Here is a 22,352-nt window from a genome sequence, read left to right as displayed (position 1 = left end):
TTGGGTTGCTTTCAGCACATAAAGTAGGGTAGTTTGCAACATACTGCTCTGTCTCAAAATTGTCAATGATGCACACTGTGAGAACTACAGAATTGCTGTCTCAGGACTGCTAACCTATCGCTGTAAGAAGATATTTATCTCATACGCCTTTCCAGAGTCCCAGGCCTCCTGGCACGAATGAATGGAGCAATTTTGTGATTGACTTTCAGCAATTTATGAACAGAGCTATCTACGTAGCAGAGCTGTCAATTTAAAGGTGTTTGCAAAATACGTTCCATTTTTTTCCATGCCATGTGGCATGTTTCAGTGATTACAGTGTCTTGAGAACCGTCACATTATTCCCTTGGGTAATGGTAACACTGTTTATAACAAATGGTGCAGTAGGCACTCATAACAGACACCGAGAGACTGGTAATCCTGGGAACTGTGTACATTAAACATTTATTTGAGCTACCAAGATTCTGCTCCAAGAGTTACTGTGTGATGTTTTTGAAAGGATTTTCTTAGTGGAGCAGGGTCTTGGGGAGTAAAAAATAAAGTAACAAATAAAACAGTGCAGTTTGTCTCCTTGTTCTTGCTAGCAATTGTCTTTGCCGTATTTAAGAGCTCCAAGCCAACTGGTTCTCACTTTATTTAACAGAGACCAAAACTGCTTCAAATCACTGATTTGACTTGAATGTTAAATTCTTCTCACTGGTGACTGCACAGTTCCTCATTAACGAGAAGAGGAATGCTCAGCCAGTTGCTGCTGAGGTGGAGGTGGTGGGGGTGTTCTTCAAACACAGGAAGAAAAGTTCTGCCTCTGAAAATCTGCTACCAAATCACAGCATTCTTCATCAGCTCAGAGAAAGGTTTGGGTTACTTCTATCAAGGATGAAAAAAAGGCACCAAGCCAAAACCCACAGTTTTCACAATCATAATGGAAGATGCCAAATGGAATTATAGGCTCTTAGGCAAGGTTAAGTTCCAAATATAAGTAGAACTAATCACATGGGATTAACATGACCAACCTTACTGGAGAAAGCATTTCAAGTTTCGTGAGTCCTAGTCTGATGTGACAGCAGGGAACTGGAAATTCAAATTGCCATAGGCAGCATCAGAAAAATTAGGGATTTTTGATCTTCTCTGAAATTAAATTGCAGAAATATGATTCATCAGCCCAGAAGGAGAATTGCTAGCTGAAAAGTTTTAGAGTTACATCACTAGAAGTACTGTTACTCTATGTAAACCAATTTTTCATTCTCCCACCATTTCCCCCAAGCTCTCTAATCCAAGGGGTGCTAAAAGAAAACAATGACATACAAAAAGGATGTATTAATACTTCTTATCTAAATTAGCATGTATGTTTGCACTGATCCTTGGTGACAGCTGACTTGCTCATCTAGTTGACAGTGTTAATAGTGTCTGGATTAATACACACTCCGTGCTGGGTACCACTAAGAGCTGACCATCCCATGGAAGACAGATCAAGAACAGAATTCAACTATTTAAGCATAGGCACCTAGTGCCTTACAAAGGAACTCTTGCTGATAAGAGACTACATCTGCCTAGAGCAGCAACAGCAAAGCAGCCAGGATTTCCATACTCCCTAAAATGAAACATATGCGCCCACTTTCAGCAAGCTGTCCCAGGTGTGAGAGGGCAGACTGGTAGGAACATTATTCTGACATATAGCCTCCTTCTAGATTGGTAGAGAGGAACATTGCGGCCAGAAGAGAAGCCTCTGTCACTCACCCTGACTTCTCTTCCCAGTTCTACCATTGAATTTGCTGTATATCCTTAGTCACTTGGGCCAAAGTGTTCAAACTTAGGGGTCTGAAGGTAGACACTAAAATCCATCTGAGGAAGTACTCAGTAAGCTGAAAGTGTGCCTTTCAGAGTGACTGTGACTCTTGACTCTTCTGTTAATGCTTGTAGTAATGTATGTGTTCACAAGGTGGATGTTTTTGTAAACATCCTAGTGTCATCCTGTTGACCGTCTTACATCTTTCTTCCCAAATTCTCTACTGTGCAGCCTCTCAAACGATGGAGAGGAGGCTGTTGGTCTCCTCCTGCATGAAAGTGAATAGCCTTGCACAAGGCCCTAAGGTAGGTATCTACCCTTGAGCTAGCAACCTTCAGTTCTTTTAATAACCAATAGAGAAAAATAGCCACTTCTACATAGTTGCTCCTTATATCTGTCTGAAATGTCTGCTTCAGCATGAGTTGACCCTTCCCACTTTGAAGTGCCTCTTTCTTTCCACTATATAGAATGAGACTACTAATGTGACTTGCACAGACAGGCAGCCACGACTACAAATATTATAAGGCTATGTTTAATTGCCTAAACACAGGCAGTGAGGGCCACTTTTGGTGCCATGGTGTATCCTGCCCAACCTCAAGCTACTACTTCAGAAAGGCATGCACTTTCTAGAGGGTCTACGTCATCTCTGCCCGCCCCATGTGGAGCTGCTAGAGCAACTCAAAAGGCACCTATGTTTAGGCAAAAGGATCTCTATCCTGAGTAAGATGAAATGCATCCTGTCCTGATAGCTTAACATTTCCCAAAGGGACAACATCTCTGAATATAAAGTAACATTGATTTGCAAAAAGGCATGAAGCAACAGAAGACCTCTTTGGCAAAAGGTCGATTACCATAACCCATTTGACATTTTGGTGACACAGAAAAAACTGCCATTTACAGAAAATCTGTCCCACTGCTCACACAAGGCTTCAGGAACACTGATCCCAAGTTCCACTTTACTTAACTACAGAAACAGATGCAGACCTGAGAAGTTTATTTCTAGACCTGACTCTCATAAATTGCTACTCTATAAATAGCAAACCCAGAACCAAACCCCCCTCCCCGGATTCTTAGAGAGGGTCTCAATTTTAAAAACTGGTCCTAACTCCAGATCCAATATTTACTCACGCAATCACACTTTGCTAATGTTTACCAAACACCCTTTAAAATCCACCCTCAAAAGCACTGGTAGTTACCTAAGGACAAATGTCAGACTTGAGACCCATTCATCTGACCACATGGCACACCTTGATGTGTAAAGAAAGAGCGTGAGGACAAAACATTCAGTGATACCTCCTGAATACAGAGTCCTAGCTTTCAGCAACAGGCAACTTTGAGAACTTTTTGAGCAAGGTGTTAGAGACTCGTGTCTGTGTCTTGATGAGATTTTCTTCCCTGAATGAGTCTAACCTATGAATCTGATTACCTCTTGGTTTGGCCTTTATAACACCCTGTGGCAGTGAGTAGCACCTAATGGCATTAGCACGGAGCTCAATTCATGAGAAGGGTGGAGGAAAAACTGAAAAGAAAATAGATATGCCTAAAAAGACGTGAGAAACCTGATTCAAGAGAAGGGGGTTAAAGGGTGGATCAACACCATTTTGTCTGTCTTTCCTAGCAGACAAGATTTCTGGTTTTTGAAAGAGCTTGTTACCAGGAAAGTGGGGTGGAGCATCCTGGTCTGGCTGAACTGTACAGCAAGGTGAGATGTATTTATCAGCCCAAGAGACAATTACTCAGAGGCAAAGAGGGCTGTCAAGTCAGGGGACACCTGTGGCCTGATTTATGCATAAAGTCAGTTTAGAAAAATCACTTAGATCTCCTGGCTTTTAAATCTATGAGTAATTATGCACAGCTTTTTGAGGCTTAGGCTTCAATTCTCTCACAGGACTACTTTAAATATGTGTCACTGCACTGGGACAGACAAGAGTGCAGCCTTTGGCCTGTTATGTACAAAGCTCCTGTTACTAGTTCCTTCCCACAGGCTCCTTCAGGAAAAAAGATAACTATAATTTTTTTCCAAGTCTAGATTAGCTACCTAAAAGAAAAAAATGAAGTGACTTGTCCTTGCAGACAAAGTGATTCCATCACACAATGAGAATAAGAAGAGTAAGAGCGTTAAGAGGTGAGTTGGATTTGCCTCATCTCATTTTAGATTACTACTGGGCAGCTGGTCATCCCAGACTCCATTAATATTCAATGGAGAGAAACAGGCACTTTTCAACGAAATGAAAGCTAATAAGATATTTTCAGACAACAACAGCAAGGGTTCCCTTGTGGACTCCATTTGGGTTTCTCTGAGAGGGCTTTAAGACCTGGAATAAGATGACATCTCAAAGTCAGAGCAAAAAATCCTGAGGCAAAAGATGAAATTCACCAACTTTGAGGCTTATTTTGCCTAACAGAAACACATTTAAGTGTGTTCATTTCAATGATTTCTTTTAAAAGAACATTCCTTCATTTCAGAAAGACATTTGGCTCAGCAGCACCTTTCAGTAGCACTCCAAGAGGTCTAATCTGAAGACAGATGGGTACTGGGCAACCTGCTCTAGGTGACCCTCCTTGACAGGGGGGTTGTAAGAGATGAACTCTAAAGGTCCCTTCCAACCTTGACCATTCTGTGATTCTGTGATAAATTTTCTCTGCAGAATCAATTGCATTTTTATTATCCATTTGTCCACAGTGGGTTTGATATCACCATCATTACTACAACTCATGCAGATGATAACCTTGAGTTCATTCTGCACAGAAAACACAGCCTGGGAATCAAAGAAGGAACAGGCTATTGCACACAGCTTGCAAGAAAACGAACTCCTTGAAAGAAAATGGAGCTAGTTCTGAGCTGCTGTTCATCTATACAGTTCTAGTGACTACCACAATGATTCTGATTTACACATGAAGAAGACGAAGCCCCTGGTGTTTATTCCTTATATATAGAAGCATTTCAAAGGAAGAAAGATCTTACAATTGCAAAGAGAGTTTTCCTAGAAAAGAGCCTCTGTACTTTATTTAGTGAAGTACACAATAACCTGTCAAGAACTTTCCTGTTTCTGCTAGAGTTCTGTGTCAACAAATTAATTTCTCTCAGAACTGGACGGCTCTGACAAAACACACACATCAGTTCCTTAAACGGAGATTGATGATTGGATGTTTAAGAGAAGTAATGATGACAGGCAGCACGTTCTTTTCTTTATCTTTAATCTGACCTGATAATTTTACTCATTTTTGTTTATTCAACATGTTTTCCACTTCATAATGGACATGAGAAATAAGGAACTTTCATTCAATACATATTGATGGACAGATGAGTTTGAAGGTTAGGTCTTGAAGGTATCAAAAACAGCTTACTTCTTATTTTCTTACTGTTATTTATGATGTGCCAAGGATCTTCTTATTGCTGAAAGAAGACCCACTACAACTACAACCACTAACCAGCTACAGCTGGGAAAGAAGTGGTTTCCATATATTGTCAGAACTTTGAAGGTTTGTTGTTTCTCCTTCCCAAACTGGGATGAAAAGTCAGAGGCTCAAAATGGCTTTGTAAACCAGTCATTCAAAAAGCATTTGGATCGCTTGTTTTGGTAATGTTCAATTTTAATCTGAACATTCAAACCCAGAAGTCCTTTCAAAACAAAAGTAACTTTCCCATGAAAGATTTCTGTCATAAAATTTTTCCATCATAAAAATTGCTAAACTCCCTATGAGTAGAAATTCATTTCCCTTAGTGAGATGATATAGCCAAAATATTAACAAAAGAGAGAATTCTCACTGTGAAGGCTTCTTTGCAGTCATCCTTAAACTCAGGAGTTTAAACAGGAAGTCATTATGCTGTTCTTCTCTTTTGAGAGTTTAATGGGCAATTAGCATTTATTTTGCCCATTTGTGCTGTGCTTCCTGTTTTATGCCTCACAGAAACCTTGTACTTCTAAGCTTCCCAGAATGTTTGCTCCTCTTCTTCACTCCCAGGAAATGTAAATATTAATCTAATTAGACTTCGCATTTTTATACAAAGTGGTAAAGTCCACCCCAGGATTAACTAACCCAAATTGGCATCAGAGCAGTCATATCAGCCAGAGCATTATATACTCTCATCTTGACCTCAAATGAGCAGTCTGCCCATTTCTTAATTCATCTAATTGTCCTGTCACACTGTCCTGACACGATTCTCAGGCAGGGCCTTTTATTACAGAAGTTCCCCTTTCAAAGGTCACAGACACCATAATGATTCCTTTTCACATACAGAAAAGTGAATAATAAGATGTGATTATGAAGAGTGAGATGTAATGCAGTGGATGGTCAGGATTCGGGAGACTGTGGAAGCATCTCCCTGGAGCAACAGTGAAGAAACAGCTCTTCAGGCAAGCAGGGCAGGACTATAGACATCCTGGGGAAATGTACTGGATGGAATTGTATTTTGGTGGGGTAGGAAGAGGGAGGTAGTGTCCTTAGCTAGTGTCTGAGTTACACATCAGCACATGGACCCTTGCCTTTGTCCATGCTGTCACCTAAGCCCAAGTCCAAACCGAACCCCAGTCCCAGCTGGGATCACACCAGTCCCTCAGCTAGAGCCCTTAATCATGTTTAATCATGTCCACATCCTCCTTTCCAATCTTATGACCCCAACTGTGATCCTCTCACTACTGTGTCTGACCTCCTATCTCTTCTATGGGCAGGTGTCTCTCTGACAGGTCTTCCTGGCTCCCCCGAAATGTCTTGCATTCAAAAGGCTTTGTTAAAGGAACACACTGCAGGTCACTCCCCAGTCAAGTCACCCACCATGGGGTCTCTAGCCACATTAGACTTGACAGGGCTTCTCTCCAACTATTTCACTTGGCAAGCCAGGAGAGCACTGAATGTTGTAATACCAGTAAAAATAAATCCCATCAAAAACAACAATGGCACACAGAAAGTTATTGCCTAGAGGGAATGATAGCACCTCAACAACCAAATCATCACACCAGCACATTCAAGATAACCAAGATGACATGACAGCCTAAAACATGGGCATATTGTTAGGAATGGTCCACTTGGTAGTTCCCCAGCCTGGGCAGGTGTAAGTTGCCATATGTTGATAGTAAAAACTTCAAGAGAAAACTCAAGAGGCAGTCTTTCCCAAAGAGGAGCCATTCAGCATCTTACTGATGAAATGAAATTTCCTAATTGGAAAGGATGATGAGTACAGGGAGAGACCTCAGAGGATGGCCAATGAAAACTAATTTTTGAGAAAGTTTTCTGAGCAACTGTTGCTGGTCATGTGAGTTTCTTATTGCCTATGAAACAACAAAATTAGAAATTATAGAAAGAGACACAGAGAACTGTCAGGTGAAAGAGACAATGCAGGAGCATTGTCAGTATGGCCATTGACAGTATGGACTCAAGAGCTACAGAATCTAAACAACAGGAAGAGAGTAATAACAATGAGGGCAGGATTGGAGATAAAATCTTGATGGACTCTGATCAAATTAGCTCCTACATCCTAGGAATATCTGGCTATGACAGCATGCTTGCAAGCCAGTGAAAATGATGGTAAATGTCATGTAGGAATAACTCAGGGATGTCACAAGTCTGCAATTCATGAACTACAATCTTGTTAGCCATGGAAGAATAGGGAACTGCTAGAGAGAAGGAAATTAAAAAAAAAATCGATAGGAAAACTGAATTAATTAGCAATCCAGTTGTTGAGAAAAAGCATAAACCAGTCAGATAGGAAGGAGAAAGGAAAATGAAAAAATAGATCAATAATAATAAAAATGGATGAAAAATTCTCTGTCTCAGAACAGAACAATGCAGAAGTGGAAACAGAAGTGGGAGAAGAGTTGGAATAAACCAAGAAAATATGCAGAAGAAGCAATTATATCAGCAGTGAAGTTGTTTTCAAAGAACTAGGGGAGGCTTTTCAGAGAAAGCAAAAATGAAATACATACAGATTCATATATAAATGCAATGCATGTATATATAAAATGGGAATGAACAAAATCATTTTATAAGAATGGTCAAAAGAAAGGAACTTTAGCAAAAAAAAGGACTGCAAAAAATGTGAATGGAGCATTACAGTCAAGCACTGGGAATCAAAGATCAAGATGAGATGCACTACAATTACTATCTGATTGGAAAATACCGAAAAGGAATGGAGTCCACAATTATTGGTTAAGTTGTTTAATAAGCTTACATTCCCCACCCGCAATACACTGAAAGACATGTTGGAAAAATGTATGTAACGATAATTGTGTAATGACAGTTATGTTCTTTATAAGTGAAAGCGCTTATATGGTATTTTGAAAATCACATGAAATCATCAAGGAGCACATTGCAAGAAAAGCTTTGATGCATGAACAAGTTACCACAGAGCAACAGTTTACTGCATCATCTGAGCCATAGCTTACAGGAATTCCTACAGTAAATTAGCTTATTCCACAAGAATTAGCATTCACGATTTTTGAAGCTGAACCAGACCACGTATAATCTCAAACTGGGACACATTTGGCCAGGGAGAACTTGCATGGATATGTTGCCTTACGTGGTTAGATATATCCAAGAGGCCTTTTTGGTATGAAATTTTGCTAAAATAACTCTTGTGTGTTAATTGAGCTTTATCTTTTGCTTTATAACCTGAGACTCTTTATGCTAGCGAGAGATGGGTGGGAAGTGGCCTTCTGCATCCTAACTTCTTGCATTTATTAAAGACCATCGATCTTTTTGAATAGTCAGAATGTTATGGCCAAATTCCTACACTGAATATGTCTTCATTCAGCAATTGCAGCTGCCTATTCATTTTTAAATTTGCATCCAATTTCAGAGATCTCCCATTAGCAGCTAGTAAAAAATTAAAGCATCCTATTTTTATATGGCAATTCCACAGTATTTTTCAATTTCACTTCAGCAGACATCACACAGGAAATTCTCCCTGTTTTTTCACTGACTTGTAGCTCTATTTACAGCTGTATTTTCTTCTGGTGTGGCAGTCTATGTTTCATGGCACTCTGCAGTACCCAGTGAACCATTTTTATAAACACTGGGCTGACTGCAGTCCCTCTTAAATGGTGTCGCTATATAGCCTTAAAAACATTACAAGATGAATCTAGATCAACTGGATGCTTTTTTTCACAGAACTGTCATTTTAAAGACCTGAAGGTCAAAAAGATCATCACACTGGCAAACTAGGACACAGAACTGGAATAATTGTTAATTCCTACGGCTATTGTAAACAGCCATATTGAAACATCACTTTGCACAAGTGTGAAATACCCTCTCAAATAAGTTGTTACTATTCCTTTACTTCTATGAGAAGCCAGTTACTGAAGCTTATTTGTATGAATTTTAGAAACCTGGTTATTTGTAGCTTAAATATATTCATGATCCTTATGATAATTTCCTTTTCATCAATAATCTTTTAAGCTTAAGTAACTTCTCTCCCTTCTGTGACATATTTACAATAACTAATCATATCTTTCCACAGCCTTGGTTTTGGAAAGGTAAGCAAACTCAGACATTTACTGCAACTTTCTCCATGACATGATCTTACAGAACATCAACAAGTGATTGCTCTATCAGGTCCCATAACTTGGAATTGAGTGGGAGCTGGACACTGTAAAAGGCATTTGTTTGAATAAGACATAAAGGGGAAGAGCTGACATGGCTATTGTAAAGTCCTCTGAAAGAGTCATTGAGCAAGGGGACAAGCGAGATCCAGCTAATTCAGTCTACTCAGATTTCCAAAAGGAAACCAAGGTGTTTCTCCAAAGGCTCCTATAGAAATTAAGCTGTTACAGGACTGGAAGGAAGAGCATCACATGTAAAAGCATAAGAAAGAGAGGGTAGGAATGTATAGGCTCTTCTGAGTGGCAAGAGGCTACGGGTGGATCTGTACTATTCTACATAGTCTTCAATGATCTAGAAAAGGGAACAAACAACAGGTACTCAGGATAGCAAAAATAAAAGCTGATTGCAATGAGCTGCAAAATACTCACAATACTAAGTGACCAAGCAATAAAATGGCATATGAAATTGCATGATATAAAAGTAATGCAATGGGGAAGTAAAATAACCTTAACTATACATGCAGAGTTATGAACTCTATGTATTTTCACTTAGAAAAAAGATATTGAAATTATACTGGCTAGCTCCCTGAAAATTTCATCTCAGTTCCCACTAGTGCTCAGGAAAAGAAACAAAAAAATGTTTGGAATTACTGAGAAAGAAAGAGAAAATAAAACAGAGAACATAATGCTGCTATAAAAATCCACTGGTGTGGTCACACCATGAATACTATGGCAAGCTCTAGTCTTGCCACCTCAAAAATGCTACAGTAGAATTGCAACACAAAAGGGTGATGGGAGTATCAGTTATGGGATGGCTTCCATACAAGGGATACTTAAATAAACTCAAACTCTTAAGCCCAGGAAAGAGAAGATGAAGGCAGAAGATGACAGGAGGTTTATGAAATCATGGAGCAAAATGGGGAAAGTCAGTAGGGACTGTTTCGTCCTTGTCTTTTCTAACACAAGAGGCAGGGGAAAGTAACTAACATTAACAGCTGGTGGCTGAAAGTAAGCAGAGAGGGATATTTTCTTATTAAACTTGAATCGAACAGTGGAACTCATTTCCACAGAACACTATCCATACCTAAAGTTCACTGGAATTCAAAATATAGTGAAAAAAACTCAATGGAAAGAACCATCAGCAATAAGGACGCCTTTTTGGGCTTAAGAAGTCTCTTTGCTCCAACCTACTCAAGGATGAGAGATTATTCTAGGGCTGTATTACCGTACTGTTGCTATATTTTTATATCCTTTCCTACACACCTGCTATTGCCCACACTTGAAGAGAGATACTGGGTGAGAAGAACTTCTGGTCCGTGTTACTGTGGCCATTTTTACGTTCTTAGGCAGTGTGCCTTTTAGAAAGACATCCAGTTTCAATGTGAAGCTACTATAGACACACAGCAATTCATCGTTACTGATTAGCTCATCACAAAGACCACTTCAGTACACCTGTCAGTTGTCTCCTGGGCAAAATTCCACGTTGCCATAAGGATGAGCCCATCTTCTTAAGGACACTTAACTCTTCTGCAGCACTTGTCATTCAGGGATCTCAAAGCAATTTACAAAGGAGAATAAGTACCACTAAACTTGCTTTATAGCTGGGGAAACTGAGACCTAGGGCAGCAATATGAGTTGTTCAAAGGCAAATAGCTGATGAAGGCAGGGTTGGAAGCAAAATTCAGGTCTTCTTTTCAGCTCATATATTGGCTTGTGTCAGCAGTTCATTGGTTGTGGTGAATTATTTTCAAGTGGATCCAAAAAACAGAGGTTAGAAAACTGTTAAGTTCTCAAGCACAAGGAAAAAAAAATCTATTAAAGCTGAATGTAAAGTTTGAACAGACTAAATATTTGAGTTAATTAGCTGGGAAGCCCAAAATCTGCCTGCCTGAGAAACTGAAATGTTAATACAATCTTATCTCTGAGAAATATTTCAGAGCAGTTCATTTCCAGGGTCAGTTCACAATGGTGGTTATTGAGAAAAAAAAGCAGCTCAGTTAGCTGCCACCATTGCCTCTTTTCTGAGGGTCTTCCTCTGATCTTGCTGTGTTTTCATGATTCACCAATTCTTTGACATGGACTATATTTAAAATTGCATGTAAGAAATGTACTTTTCTTAATAAATTCATGCTGAAATTTAGTTCTGTGGCATGCATTTCCAGCCCTTTTCCCCTTAGGGGCAAAACTCTAACCTTCAGACAAGGATGTAGCATTAAATCCTGGCTGTGCCATTCTAAGGAAAGAAACCAGAATCAAAAATCCACTAATTCCAACAAAAAATGCCTAACAGAGTGTATTTTCTAGCGCTATCAGAAACTGAATTTCAAAGCATCTAATGCACTAGATGGCTAGATCTCTCCTGGCATATGTTCAGACCAAAATCCATTCAGGAATGAAACAAGAAAGGATGATTAATTAAAATTTCTCCCTCACATTTTTCTCAATAAAGATACGGGTTTGTTGCACAAGATACAGGTTCAGCATTTATACCCAGAGCTTCCTTTGTCTCTGAAACTGAAGCAAAAAGCTTCAAAGACTTTTGTCCTATTTCCTTATTTTCAGCCCAAGTCAAGATTCTGATTTCTTCTAAAGACAAATAGGAAAGCAACCAAATGAGTGTACTGATAGTTCAAAATTCTTGTATCCTGAGACTTAAGCTGAGAATAATACGGTTTAAGGATGAACTTGAGGACTGCAAAACTTGAGGATCAAAAGGATTTTATTCTTGTCCAATCTGCATTTGCCCAAGGCGGATCAGAATTCCTGCATGACCTGTTTCTTGGTGTTATGCCATTTTGTACTGTAGCCATTCAAAGAAGAGAGGGAAGGAAACAAGAAATTGAGAGCACTGGAAGTAATTTTTGACAGACTAAATCATCCTGTTTTTCAAAGAGACTCAGGCTCTTTAGAAGTAGGTTTTAGCCTTCTGTAGCTGAAAATAAGAACAGTTTAATCATATTCCCACCAGCCAGTATAATGATGGCTCCTGAAAACGCAGTCATGCTATTACTGTTTAACAAGTAACTACAACTCAGCTGAGCTGTACCTTGGGCACTTGGTTTTTAACTAACCAAAAATGTACAATTCTCTGAATTAGCCCAGACTTCCTTCTCTGGGAGTGAAACCAGTTTTGACTGCCCCATGCTGAGCATTCACATGTGGACAGGTAGTGGATTTTAATAGAATCATGGCAACTTTTAGGCTGAGGCAATTGGATTTTATGCCTGAGCCTTCTTTAGGAAATAATATTAGTTTCTCCTAGTACCATTCATGTCACTTTATCTTCCTAGAAGTACACACGCTGGGATAGTTCACCCACAGAATTTTCCTGGACGCTCTTTGATAAAACACGAACTTGTTTACCCACCATTTAAAATTCTTCATTAATTCAAATCCAACTCATTAATTGTGAGTGAAAGAGGTCACAAAATCGTATTATCTTTGAAATCTTTGCATCTTCTGTTTCTGGTGGCCTTTGTCCACCAGAGGGAAGAGAAAAGCAGGCAGCTAGATTTAGCCCTTTGTCCCTATCTACATTAAAGCAGAAGCATACTGACGTACTGGGGGGAGATCTTGACTGTGTTGCCCTGGGTACAAGGCAGATGTCAAACTTCAGTGCTCTTAATGCAGCTCATCTCATAGCATCCTTGAAAGAATCAGTAACTCCAACAATAAGAAGTGATGCTTGAGTCATTATATATGATTTGATTTGACTTGCATAAGGATCATAAAATGAGTCTGCTAGCTTCTTTAACACAGAGTAAAGCCATGTATTTTTAATTATAAACACAACATTTAACTGGCAGTAAAAAAATGCATTTTTAAAAATTGCATTTTGGCAATCAGGGGAATATTGTAACATGAGTTTTCTGATTTGCATTTTAGACTAAATTTTCAGAGAACTCTTTTCCTCACTCAGTGATGCTTTATGTTAGGAGCAACCATAAGGAAAATGAAAAAAGGACTTGCCCTTATGATTTGCTTAAATTGTATCAGCTGCTCCCCACTCCACAATGCAATTACTGCTGTTATCTCATTAGCACTTTAATTAGAGCCCAAGTGCAAGCCGATGTGGAAAAGTTCAATTCACAATGTCAATTCAGGGCAGTACATTTGGGGCATGATCAGGGCTGGGTTTGGTTATTGGCTCAGTCTAGAGCAGCCTCAGAGCTGTTCTAAATTGGAGACAGACATAATGGCCTGTATATAAAGAGGCAGCCTCTAACTGTACCTTTATTTTCTGTGTTTGTGGTCTTTACATTGAAAGGGCTTTCTGGGGAAGAACAAGGTTATTCCTATGGCTCTGGACTACCTATTGTGTTTGCTAGTGATCCCATCCAAGAAATTTACAGACCTGTAAACTAAAATGTGCTGAGTATTGCAAGCTTACTACCTTCTGATGTCTACATAAGATTTGCTTGTAAGTAAGTCTCTGTACCAATGAGTCAGTTTACTGTGAAGCCGTTTGTACTTTTAGGATGGCTCCCTTGGTGACATGCACACCAGCATGTTTCTCTCCTTAGCATGCACAGAAAAGATCTTTTACATGAAAAAGACTTTTTTTTTCCCTTTCACCTGCACACAATATGATGTTTGCTGCATCTTAACAATTAGCACGAAAAATAACTCCTGATTTCAGTTTAGGAATTGTTCCATTTAGTAGCTGGCTTCCTAGGCAACAGAGAAGCTGTTTTCATGCTGAATCACATGAAAGGTATAGCACTGACAAGGTGATAGCTCAAGGCTTCTAAGCCTTGAAAAAGCTGACAGGGGCTGCCTATTCTGGAGTCTTTGTGCCTTGTCCATAAGGGTTGGGGTGGCATAAGGGACAGCTCTACCCGTTCTAGGTTCCCTGGGTGGGGGGACTCCGCTGAGACCTGGGAATTCTTTGTCAGGACAACTGCCTCCTTGCTAGCTGTTTTTACCACAAAGGGATGGAAAAGTAGAATCGGCTCTTTCAACATCATCCTTTCTAATTGCATTGGCCTTTCCCATCCACTCCCAGTATTTTCTGCGAAAGCATCACTGCATTTTAGTTGAAGGTTGAACATGGTTTATGAATGAACTTCCACTCTTTCTCTGCCCACTGTTGGTTGGCCCTGGGGACAGAGTGCTGGATAGAGAAACAGCTTGTTAATTGTACGCTGCACTGAGAAGGAAATTAAAAAGAGGAAAGCTAACAAATACACTGTAACAGTGGGATTGAAGAAGATGCAGCTGACTACACAAGAAGATGCATTTTCTTACTGCAGTTACTACATTGTTCTAATAATGTGTATGATGGAAGTGCCCTAGCTCTCAAGAGCCTCAAGTGGAGGAGCAGATATTGTAACATACCTACTGTTTTTTGAACATTTTTCCATTCTAGGTCTCAAAACACTCTACAAAGGAAGGCAAGCAGAATAACAGAGAGACAGCTGAAATGAATGGCCTAATGTCAAGGAAACAACCAAAAACAGATCCCAGCAATTATGACTTTAAGTGTTAGCTACTGTGGCATCTTGAGAGAACAACTGAGGACATTTCACATTGTCTGTCTTACTTTATATAAAAGTAGATGTGGAACATCATAGGTGCCTATCAAATCATCCCTCTACGGAAGACGGTAGTGTCCTTCCACCCACACACATCCTTACCAGAAGAACAAGAATCACTGGCCCTTGATATATGTAGTCGATATACTTTCCCGGTTCTTTTCCAAACCAGCATCTGTAAGAAACAAAACAAATAACAGAATCATTTATAAATGGCAGTTCTTCTAGATGGACTATAATGTCAAAGACATCATAGAGAGATGTGCCCTTATGCCCCTAAGTTGTTTAATTACATACACAACAGGCAGCTGCCTGAGTTTTCTGCTACAAAATCTTCTATTTGGACACAGATACGAGCCCCATTTTCCCCTCCCTTTAAGTTCCCACTATGTTTCTGGCTATTGGCCATGTAAATATTTCCAAGAAACATGAGAACCCACTATAAGGAAGTGCAGAAAATGTATCCTGTTGGATCTGAAAAAAAGAACAAAATAAATACTCTTTGGGAGGAAAAAAAAAAACTGTTAATGTATAGCAGTGCCCATAGACACTTCAATTCCAGAAAGTAATGGCCTGTTGCTGTAGCAAATGTTTCTCAAGCTCTGTGTAAATAAGGTACTGGATGAATAAAGAATTCATCTCACTGGCTTTGAATCATTCTGAAGATCAGAAAATCCAGCATGCAATAGAGACCTTTTTGAAGCTAGGAAAAACCTGATCCAACACTTCCAAAAGGAAACGAACTTAACTTGGGCAAACATAATCATAGGTAAAGTGCTGGGCCTCAAACCAGCAGAAAGCCTGGATGCGTGTCAAGTGTGACAGTCCTAGCTTGACTTTGACTTCCACTAATAGCAAATGTTTTTCTCCCTGCTGTGTTATACAACAGACTATGCCAGTGCTTTCACAGTGACCCATACTGATGTTCATTCCGTTCCCTTAACTGAGAGAAGTAAATTGGTTATATTTATGCTAGTAAATGAACCAGAAGCAGGGCTCAGGCCTGGACTCAATCATTTACTGGACAACCATTACATGTCCTTTGTTCAGTTTTGGCCCCAGTCAAACAATGGCCAACTCCCAAACATTTCCTGGGGAACAAATCTGGAGTTAGCATGAGCCAGAGGCCATTCCCAATAGTCTACAAACTTCACATACTGTGATTTGGAGGCCAAGACAGTTTAATAATATGGATGTGAGCCACTCTATGCCATTTGGTCTCCAGCCTCAGGAATGATTCTGGCCCAGCTAATTTACTACTACAGATATATCCACAAAGTCTAGATCTTCCTGCTACCAAGCAGAGACAACTTTGCTGTCATAACCCTATATAACTCAGTCACTGGAGCTCCAGAGCTTGTCACTTAGGAGGTAGATTTTGGAGTTCAAATGTCTGAGTTTTTTCCTCTCTCCATGGATGACACATAGTGAGTCTATATAGGCAAAAATGATGGCTTCCCTGTGTTTGCCTTGTCTCAAAAGATAAGCTTGGTACTGCTGGAGACATGAAAACAAGGGCAATTCCTGAGCTAAGGAGACCATGGAGAGAGATGCAGATTTGCCCTTTTACAAACATACAAGAAATAACATTTATTGCCTCAAAGCGGTTACAATCCATAAGACAGGACATTGCAAGTAGCTGAGGCAAACAAACAGACATAAGAAAAGTGATGGCCCAAATGAAGTTCTTTTTAAATCATGTAATAGCCAAAAAGCCTATCTTTCTCCAGAAGGGGTTGCTTGCGGAAAGAGAAGGAGCTACCTGCCCATTGCAAAATGCTGTTATTGAACTGAATGTACAGAAATTCTGAAAAATACAGCAGGTCTCCAGGAGAACAGTTCATTATCACACAATTGTATTTCCTTTCCTTGATTCAATATCTACATCTTTTTAAGTTCCAACTGAGTGAGAGGGCTTTGAATATTTTATAGATATAAAACATAACTGTTATTCTCTGTTGCACTGAGTGCAAATTAGTGTAAACTGATAATTTTGCAACTAATCTTCCAAAATTTGGCACTGAGAGCAGGATTTGGAATAAAATACTTCCTGCAGCCCAAGTTATTATCCAAGAAGAATCCCCAGGAGAGCCTTAAATGAATGAAACTGATTTTTTGGATTAGGGAGATGAAAAGATGTGAAGAAAAAGGAATTGCAAGATATGCCAAGGAAGGAAACATAACTCTCCAGAAACTGCAAGACCTAGATTTGAGGGAGGTTGTTGAAGAGCACTTTGGGAGAACTATTAAATATTGTCTGAAATTCAGAGAACTAAGAGCTATTAGAAAAGGAGTTTCTGGCTGCTCTAGCAGAAGAATCCAAATGAGACTAATAAGGAAATAGACTGAGGCATGTGGCAGAACTCCGTGGGTTAACACAAGTCAGCAGAGAATTTGCGACGGGGCTAGTGGAGCAAAAAGGAGGTTCTGAGCCAAAGGCATCTCATTATCCTTTGGAATTTAAATACCACTTAAGTGTAAGACCATATTTAGAAGCAGAATACTAACATTTATTATTCGAAACCCAGTATCAGAACAAGGTTCCACTGAGTGATGAACCACACATGTACAGATACATACTACCACACAATTTGAGGAGACAAAGATGTGGCCAAGCACAGACTTCTACTACACAGGCATCTCCATGTGAGCTAGATGCTCCAGGTTCTGTTTGGAGTTAGTGGAGAAAAAAAGGCATTTCTAGGTTGATGTTCATCTCCTTAGGAAATAAATAAAACAGGTCTGTTAAATTGCAATCTAAACATTTCCAATTCTGTCCATTAACTCTCAAGAGAGTCAAGAGTGACAGGCCAGATATATGCCAATGACATATATGTCTGCCTTTGACTGGCTGTATCTCAGATTTACAGTCTAACTGTTCAGACTGGGACCTTTGTTGGGATATTGCAGTATGGACACAGTGCAACTCTGACTTTTCTGCCTGTCATCTTAACTCTTACCCATTATTCCTGCAATGAAATCAGCACCACACATTTCTTTAAAACCAAGCAGACAGAAACCTTAAACACTCACAGTACTTGCTGCATCAGAATTTTAATTTCAGCTGTGTGAAATTACATATAAAAGCCATATTCTTTTCTTTTTTATTTTTTTAGCTCTGGAAGAATAAACAAACACTCCCTGAATGTTGAAGAGAACCATGTATGAAGACAGTTCTAATCAGACTCAGAGATATATGAACACATTTCTACTGAATAACACTAATTAATATTCTTCATGGTTCTCTGATAGTTCTTTATATAACAAAAAAACATACTGGTTTTATCAGTACTGCTAATGAAATTTTACTAATATTTTCCTTATCAACTGTCCACCAGTGAAATTGCTACATTAATATCTCTTAAATATCTGTGTATTTTTTACTGAGATTTAATAGTACATTTTTCAGAGAATTGTCGGATTCTGCTAAAGAACTGCAAAACCCCAGACAAGGTATTTGCCACAGTACCAATTATATTTACCTCACTACACAGAAAAAAATGCAAAAACAAAGAAACCCTAACAAGCCAGCTGAAGCACTTTAATATTCTTCTTGTGCACTATTTTTGAGATTTTAAGCTATTTTGAGCTACAGAACTTGAACCCTAGTACAACCACCAACCAACTTCAGTCACAGTTCAAAAGCATGCTCAGCTAAAGAACAGAAGGCTCCCATTTCATCCTGGATTATAGACTGTCCATTGGGATATCCAAACAGACTGGGAGGTTGCAGAAGTGCATGTTTTTTATGTTTATCTCCAATTTGCTAGGTCTAACCACATGGGGGACCCACAAGTGGTTCTCCCAGTGATCAGGATAAACTGAGCCAGGAAGACTGGAGAGATTAGCCTATCTTGGCAATACTGGTTTCTCAAAGCCAGAAATTAATTTTCATTCTTCTGTCTATATTTGCACACACTTGCAGAATTCAGATTAAAGACATGATTTCAATATTATCCCAATCCCAGCACAGGGAAAGGATTCTGTGAATGTCACAAAGTTTAGTCCAAATTGCCCAGACAGTTAATACAGAACAGAGTGAAGAGAAAAATAGATGATTAGTTAAATACCCACACACTCGCATCACACGCAGATGTACCAGAGGTGCATTCCAACATGTGCTTTAGGAGCATCTGCCACTTTCCTCAGACCAGAAGGCAGTGAGCAGGAGCTATCTGGAGTATCACATGACTGCACACATGGCAATGCTTGAGCAGATGCTGGAGTATTTATGACTATTGAGAAGTCCTCAGGAAGCATTTTCTCTCGTATTTTGCTTCAGCTCATTTACTTCACTGAGTCTCCCCTGCATATGACATTATTATAAATGTGAAAAGCAGATTTCATTCACTACTCTTTGCCTTATGGGTCAATGCCTTTACCAGCTCTTCATTTACAAGAGCTCTGCCCTGCCTCTCTGGATGCATGCATTAGATCAAAGGAATGACACTGTTGAAGCATCCCATCTTGGTTTCTCAAGCAGAGTGATGAAGTACATGATTCCTGGCCCCACAGCTGACACTCAGCAGCACAGTGCTGAGGTTCCAGACTGTCACACCTCATGCTATGGCAGATGGAAGCCAAAAGGACTTTCTCTACAAGGATGTGTGTGAATGTTTCACTCGAGACAAACATCAGTTTAAAGACAGAAAGGTGAAAACATCCAAAAGCATTAGGTTTAGTTAGCCTGACTGGCAAAGAGTAACCTGGCACCTCCCTTCTTAGCAAGTGTGTGAGGCAAAAAGGCATGATGTATGTGAGTTAGACTGTAGAGATTTGTCCATACTTAAATTTAAAACTGAACTTAAGCACAAGCCCCATTTGATAATCCACCACCAGAGCAGAGAGCTTGATCCTTGGGACTCAGTAGGAACAAGCTAGCTGCTAAACACCAGTCTGCACACCAAAGAGAATCACCCCATTTTTCTCACTCTGCTATTTGTATTTTGCTTCCTCCTTTCTTCTGTAATGCTACACTGTTCAGGATCTGCACTGGTGAAAGGTAGCACACATACCTATATACATACCATGTCATTTTTTTATATCAATGATACATCAGGGTGAGATTGTTTTGCATTCACTTTGCAGGCATACAGACGATGATGGAAGGAGGCACTGGTAAAGATGATGCAGTGCTTTCTGCATCTATGCACCTTGTGTGCAGTCTGATCATAGATGTTATGGCATGTGTCAATCAGGTGTCCTGCTTCCCCTTATTTCTCTTGAGAGTGATGAGCAGTCTTCCAAAACAAGGTGTCCAAAACTTTGTGTTCAACCAGATGACTCACATCAGGAATGTTTAATGTGTATCACTACTATTAAAGCATATGGTATTTTCCCTCTTCTGGGTTTCAAGACACCTGTTTTCTTTTGTTTTGTGCTGGTTAAGCTGACTAGTTCTTTCAGCTCTGTCCTAGCTTCAGCACAATGAGACAGCTCCCACACTGACTCAGCTTGTGCAAGGTAACAACTATGAAGAATCTGACCATGAAGCAGACCCAGAATGCTGCAATCTTTCCCTTACACAGGACGAAGCAGTTCTGTGAGCACAGAAATCAAGGAAATCTGGTGACCTAAGGCTATCTCCCAGGGCTTCTTGACATGGATGCCTGAGGAAATAGGCTCCAACTGAAGTTTTTACTGACATTTTGAGACTGAAAATGTGAATTCTGCTGCATGATTATAGTAGCCAGGGCTGAGATTACACAAAACTTTTCAATCAATGAAAGGTATCCAGCTGGTGGCCAGTATGCATAATCCCTAGATTATGATCATGGTCACCACTAAGGCTACAGAAGAGAGACTGGTCAAGGGTTCAAACATTCATAGGGAGTATGGAAGATGGACTTAATAGGACAGGACAGAATTCCTCTTTTCTTAATGTAGATGCCTACAGTGTGGATGCTCATAGCTGAGCTAGTCATCCTATCACCCTTACAGTCAGGAGAGAGATATAGTGCTTGGAAGTCTAACTCATCCAACCTACTTGGTACATCTCCTTCAGCATGAGACAAAGTGGACCCCTGTTTCAACTGATCAGTGCTGATCATAAAAGACCACTGATTAGTGCAGATGGTGACACCTACAAGGCGGACACTAAAGTTTAATCAGATGAGCTCCAGATAGAAAGACAGTGTAGTCACATGGCAAACAGACTCACAAAGATTTTTTAAGGTTAGAGAGGGAAGCCGTATGGGATCAGATAACAGACATGTATCCAGACACTATCAAAAAGCACAATCTGAGCCAAATCTGACCAGTATTGATGTTTGTGGGTAAAAAAGCAAAGCACAGTTGCCTCTTTATCTCCTATACTATTCAATTTTGTGCACTTGTTGCTTCCAGTTGGAAAAGCCAGAAACAGAAATGCAACAAATTCCAGGCATAAGACTGTTCTTGGCAGACTGAAAACTGAATCCTGCACACCCAGGAAGCTAAATCCTCTAAACTCAATGGCAATTTTTTCCAAGGCCGTACTCATGCAAAACTCCCATAGAAGGAGACTACCCTGATTGTAAAGCATGTATAAAGCTATGAAATAAGAACCTCAGAGTTTAGGCAAGAGATCTGGGAAAGGCTTTTTACTTCCAAGAGCTCATTCAACCAGGGCTCTGAACTTTGAGATAGTCTCAGTTTGGATGGAATGATTTGACCTCTCCTCTTTCCTACATCAGCCTCATTTCTGAATCATCAGTTCAACCTGGATGCATTTACTAATTTATTTAGAGTGCTACATAAAAACAAATGTTAATATCACTTACTGTTCATTTTCATAATATAGTTTGCCAATGGCCCAGGCAATGATGATTGGGCAAGGAATACCTGCAACAACAGTAAAAAATCAGGAATTAATCACAATCGAGGTATATATGGATTAATTAGATGTAGATACAGATTTATATAAAGATAGGAGAGTCTTGGTTAATGGACTGGAAGACTCTAAATACAACTGCTCATATCTTCGCTGATACACCTGAGGCACTGCAATTGCTAAAACCTCTTGATATATAAAAAAATTCACCCAACAAGAAAAAAAATTCTAGTACCAGTAAGGCAAGTTAATACATTTCTTAGCAAACACACACATATATGCCTCTATTTCCATATAAGCAATCAGAACTGTTTTGCTGACTTACAGGAAATTTTCGTCCCTTTTCATTTTCCTGCAGTTGATATGGCAAAATCTTAAAGACAGCATTTGGAGATGCGTGTTGTTTAGGTTTTTATTTCCAGTCTGCAAGAAGCTTGTAAATGTATTGGGCTCTTCAGATGAAACCCATTTTCAACATTTTAGTGGGAACTTCTGTACTTGAATCTTCCCTGTGAAACAGGACGATGGGAAACAATCTCTTGATATCTTGCTATATCTGCATTCATTTGTTTTTTGCCCTCTCTAAACCATTCAGCTTCTTTTAGCCTTTTACATGTCATTCTGCCTCCTACAATATGCAGTGTGCTCTGTCCCTGTATCTAAATTCTTATCAAGCCCATGAATTT

At 39.6% G+C, this 22,352-nt stretch overlaps 1 protein-coding gene across 5 annotated transcripts in view; it reads right to left on the bottom strand.

Annotated features, from left to right (window-relative positions):
• Positions 1–22,352, bottom strand: part of CRHR2 (corticotropin releasing hormone receptor 2) — a 163,496-nt gene that overhangs the window by 24,799 nt on the left and 116,345 nt on the right. For all 5 annotated transcript variants that reach the window (XM_026097359.2, XM_064505688.1, XM_064505689.1 and 2 more), the window contains 2 exons: positions 21,617–21,677; positions 14,958–15,030 (listed from right to left, as the gene is read on the bottom strand). In XM_026097359.2, the coding sequence (XP_025953144.2) occupies positions 14,958–15,030; positions 21,617–21,677 (134 nt within the window). The remainder of the gene's footprint in view (positions 1–14,957; positions 15,031–21,616; positions 21,678–22,352) is intronic.

The sequence above is a fragment of the Dromaius novaehollandiae genome, chromosome 2 (assembly GCF_036370855.1).
Source record: "Dromaius novaehollandiae isolate bDroNov1 chromosome 2, bDroNov1.hap1, whole genome shotgun sequence".
NCBI classification, from domain to species: domain Eukaryota; kingdom Metazoa; phylum Chordata; class Aves; order Casuariiformes; family Dromaiidae; genus Dromaius; species Dromaius novaehollandiae.
The sequence above is the reverse complement of the archived record's forward strand: the minus strand, read 5'-3'. Positions and strand labels throughout refer to the sequence as shown.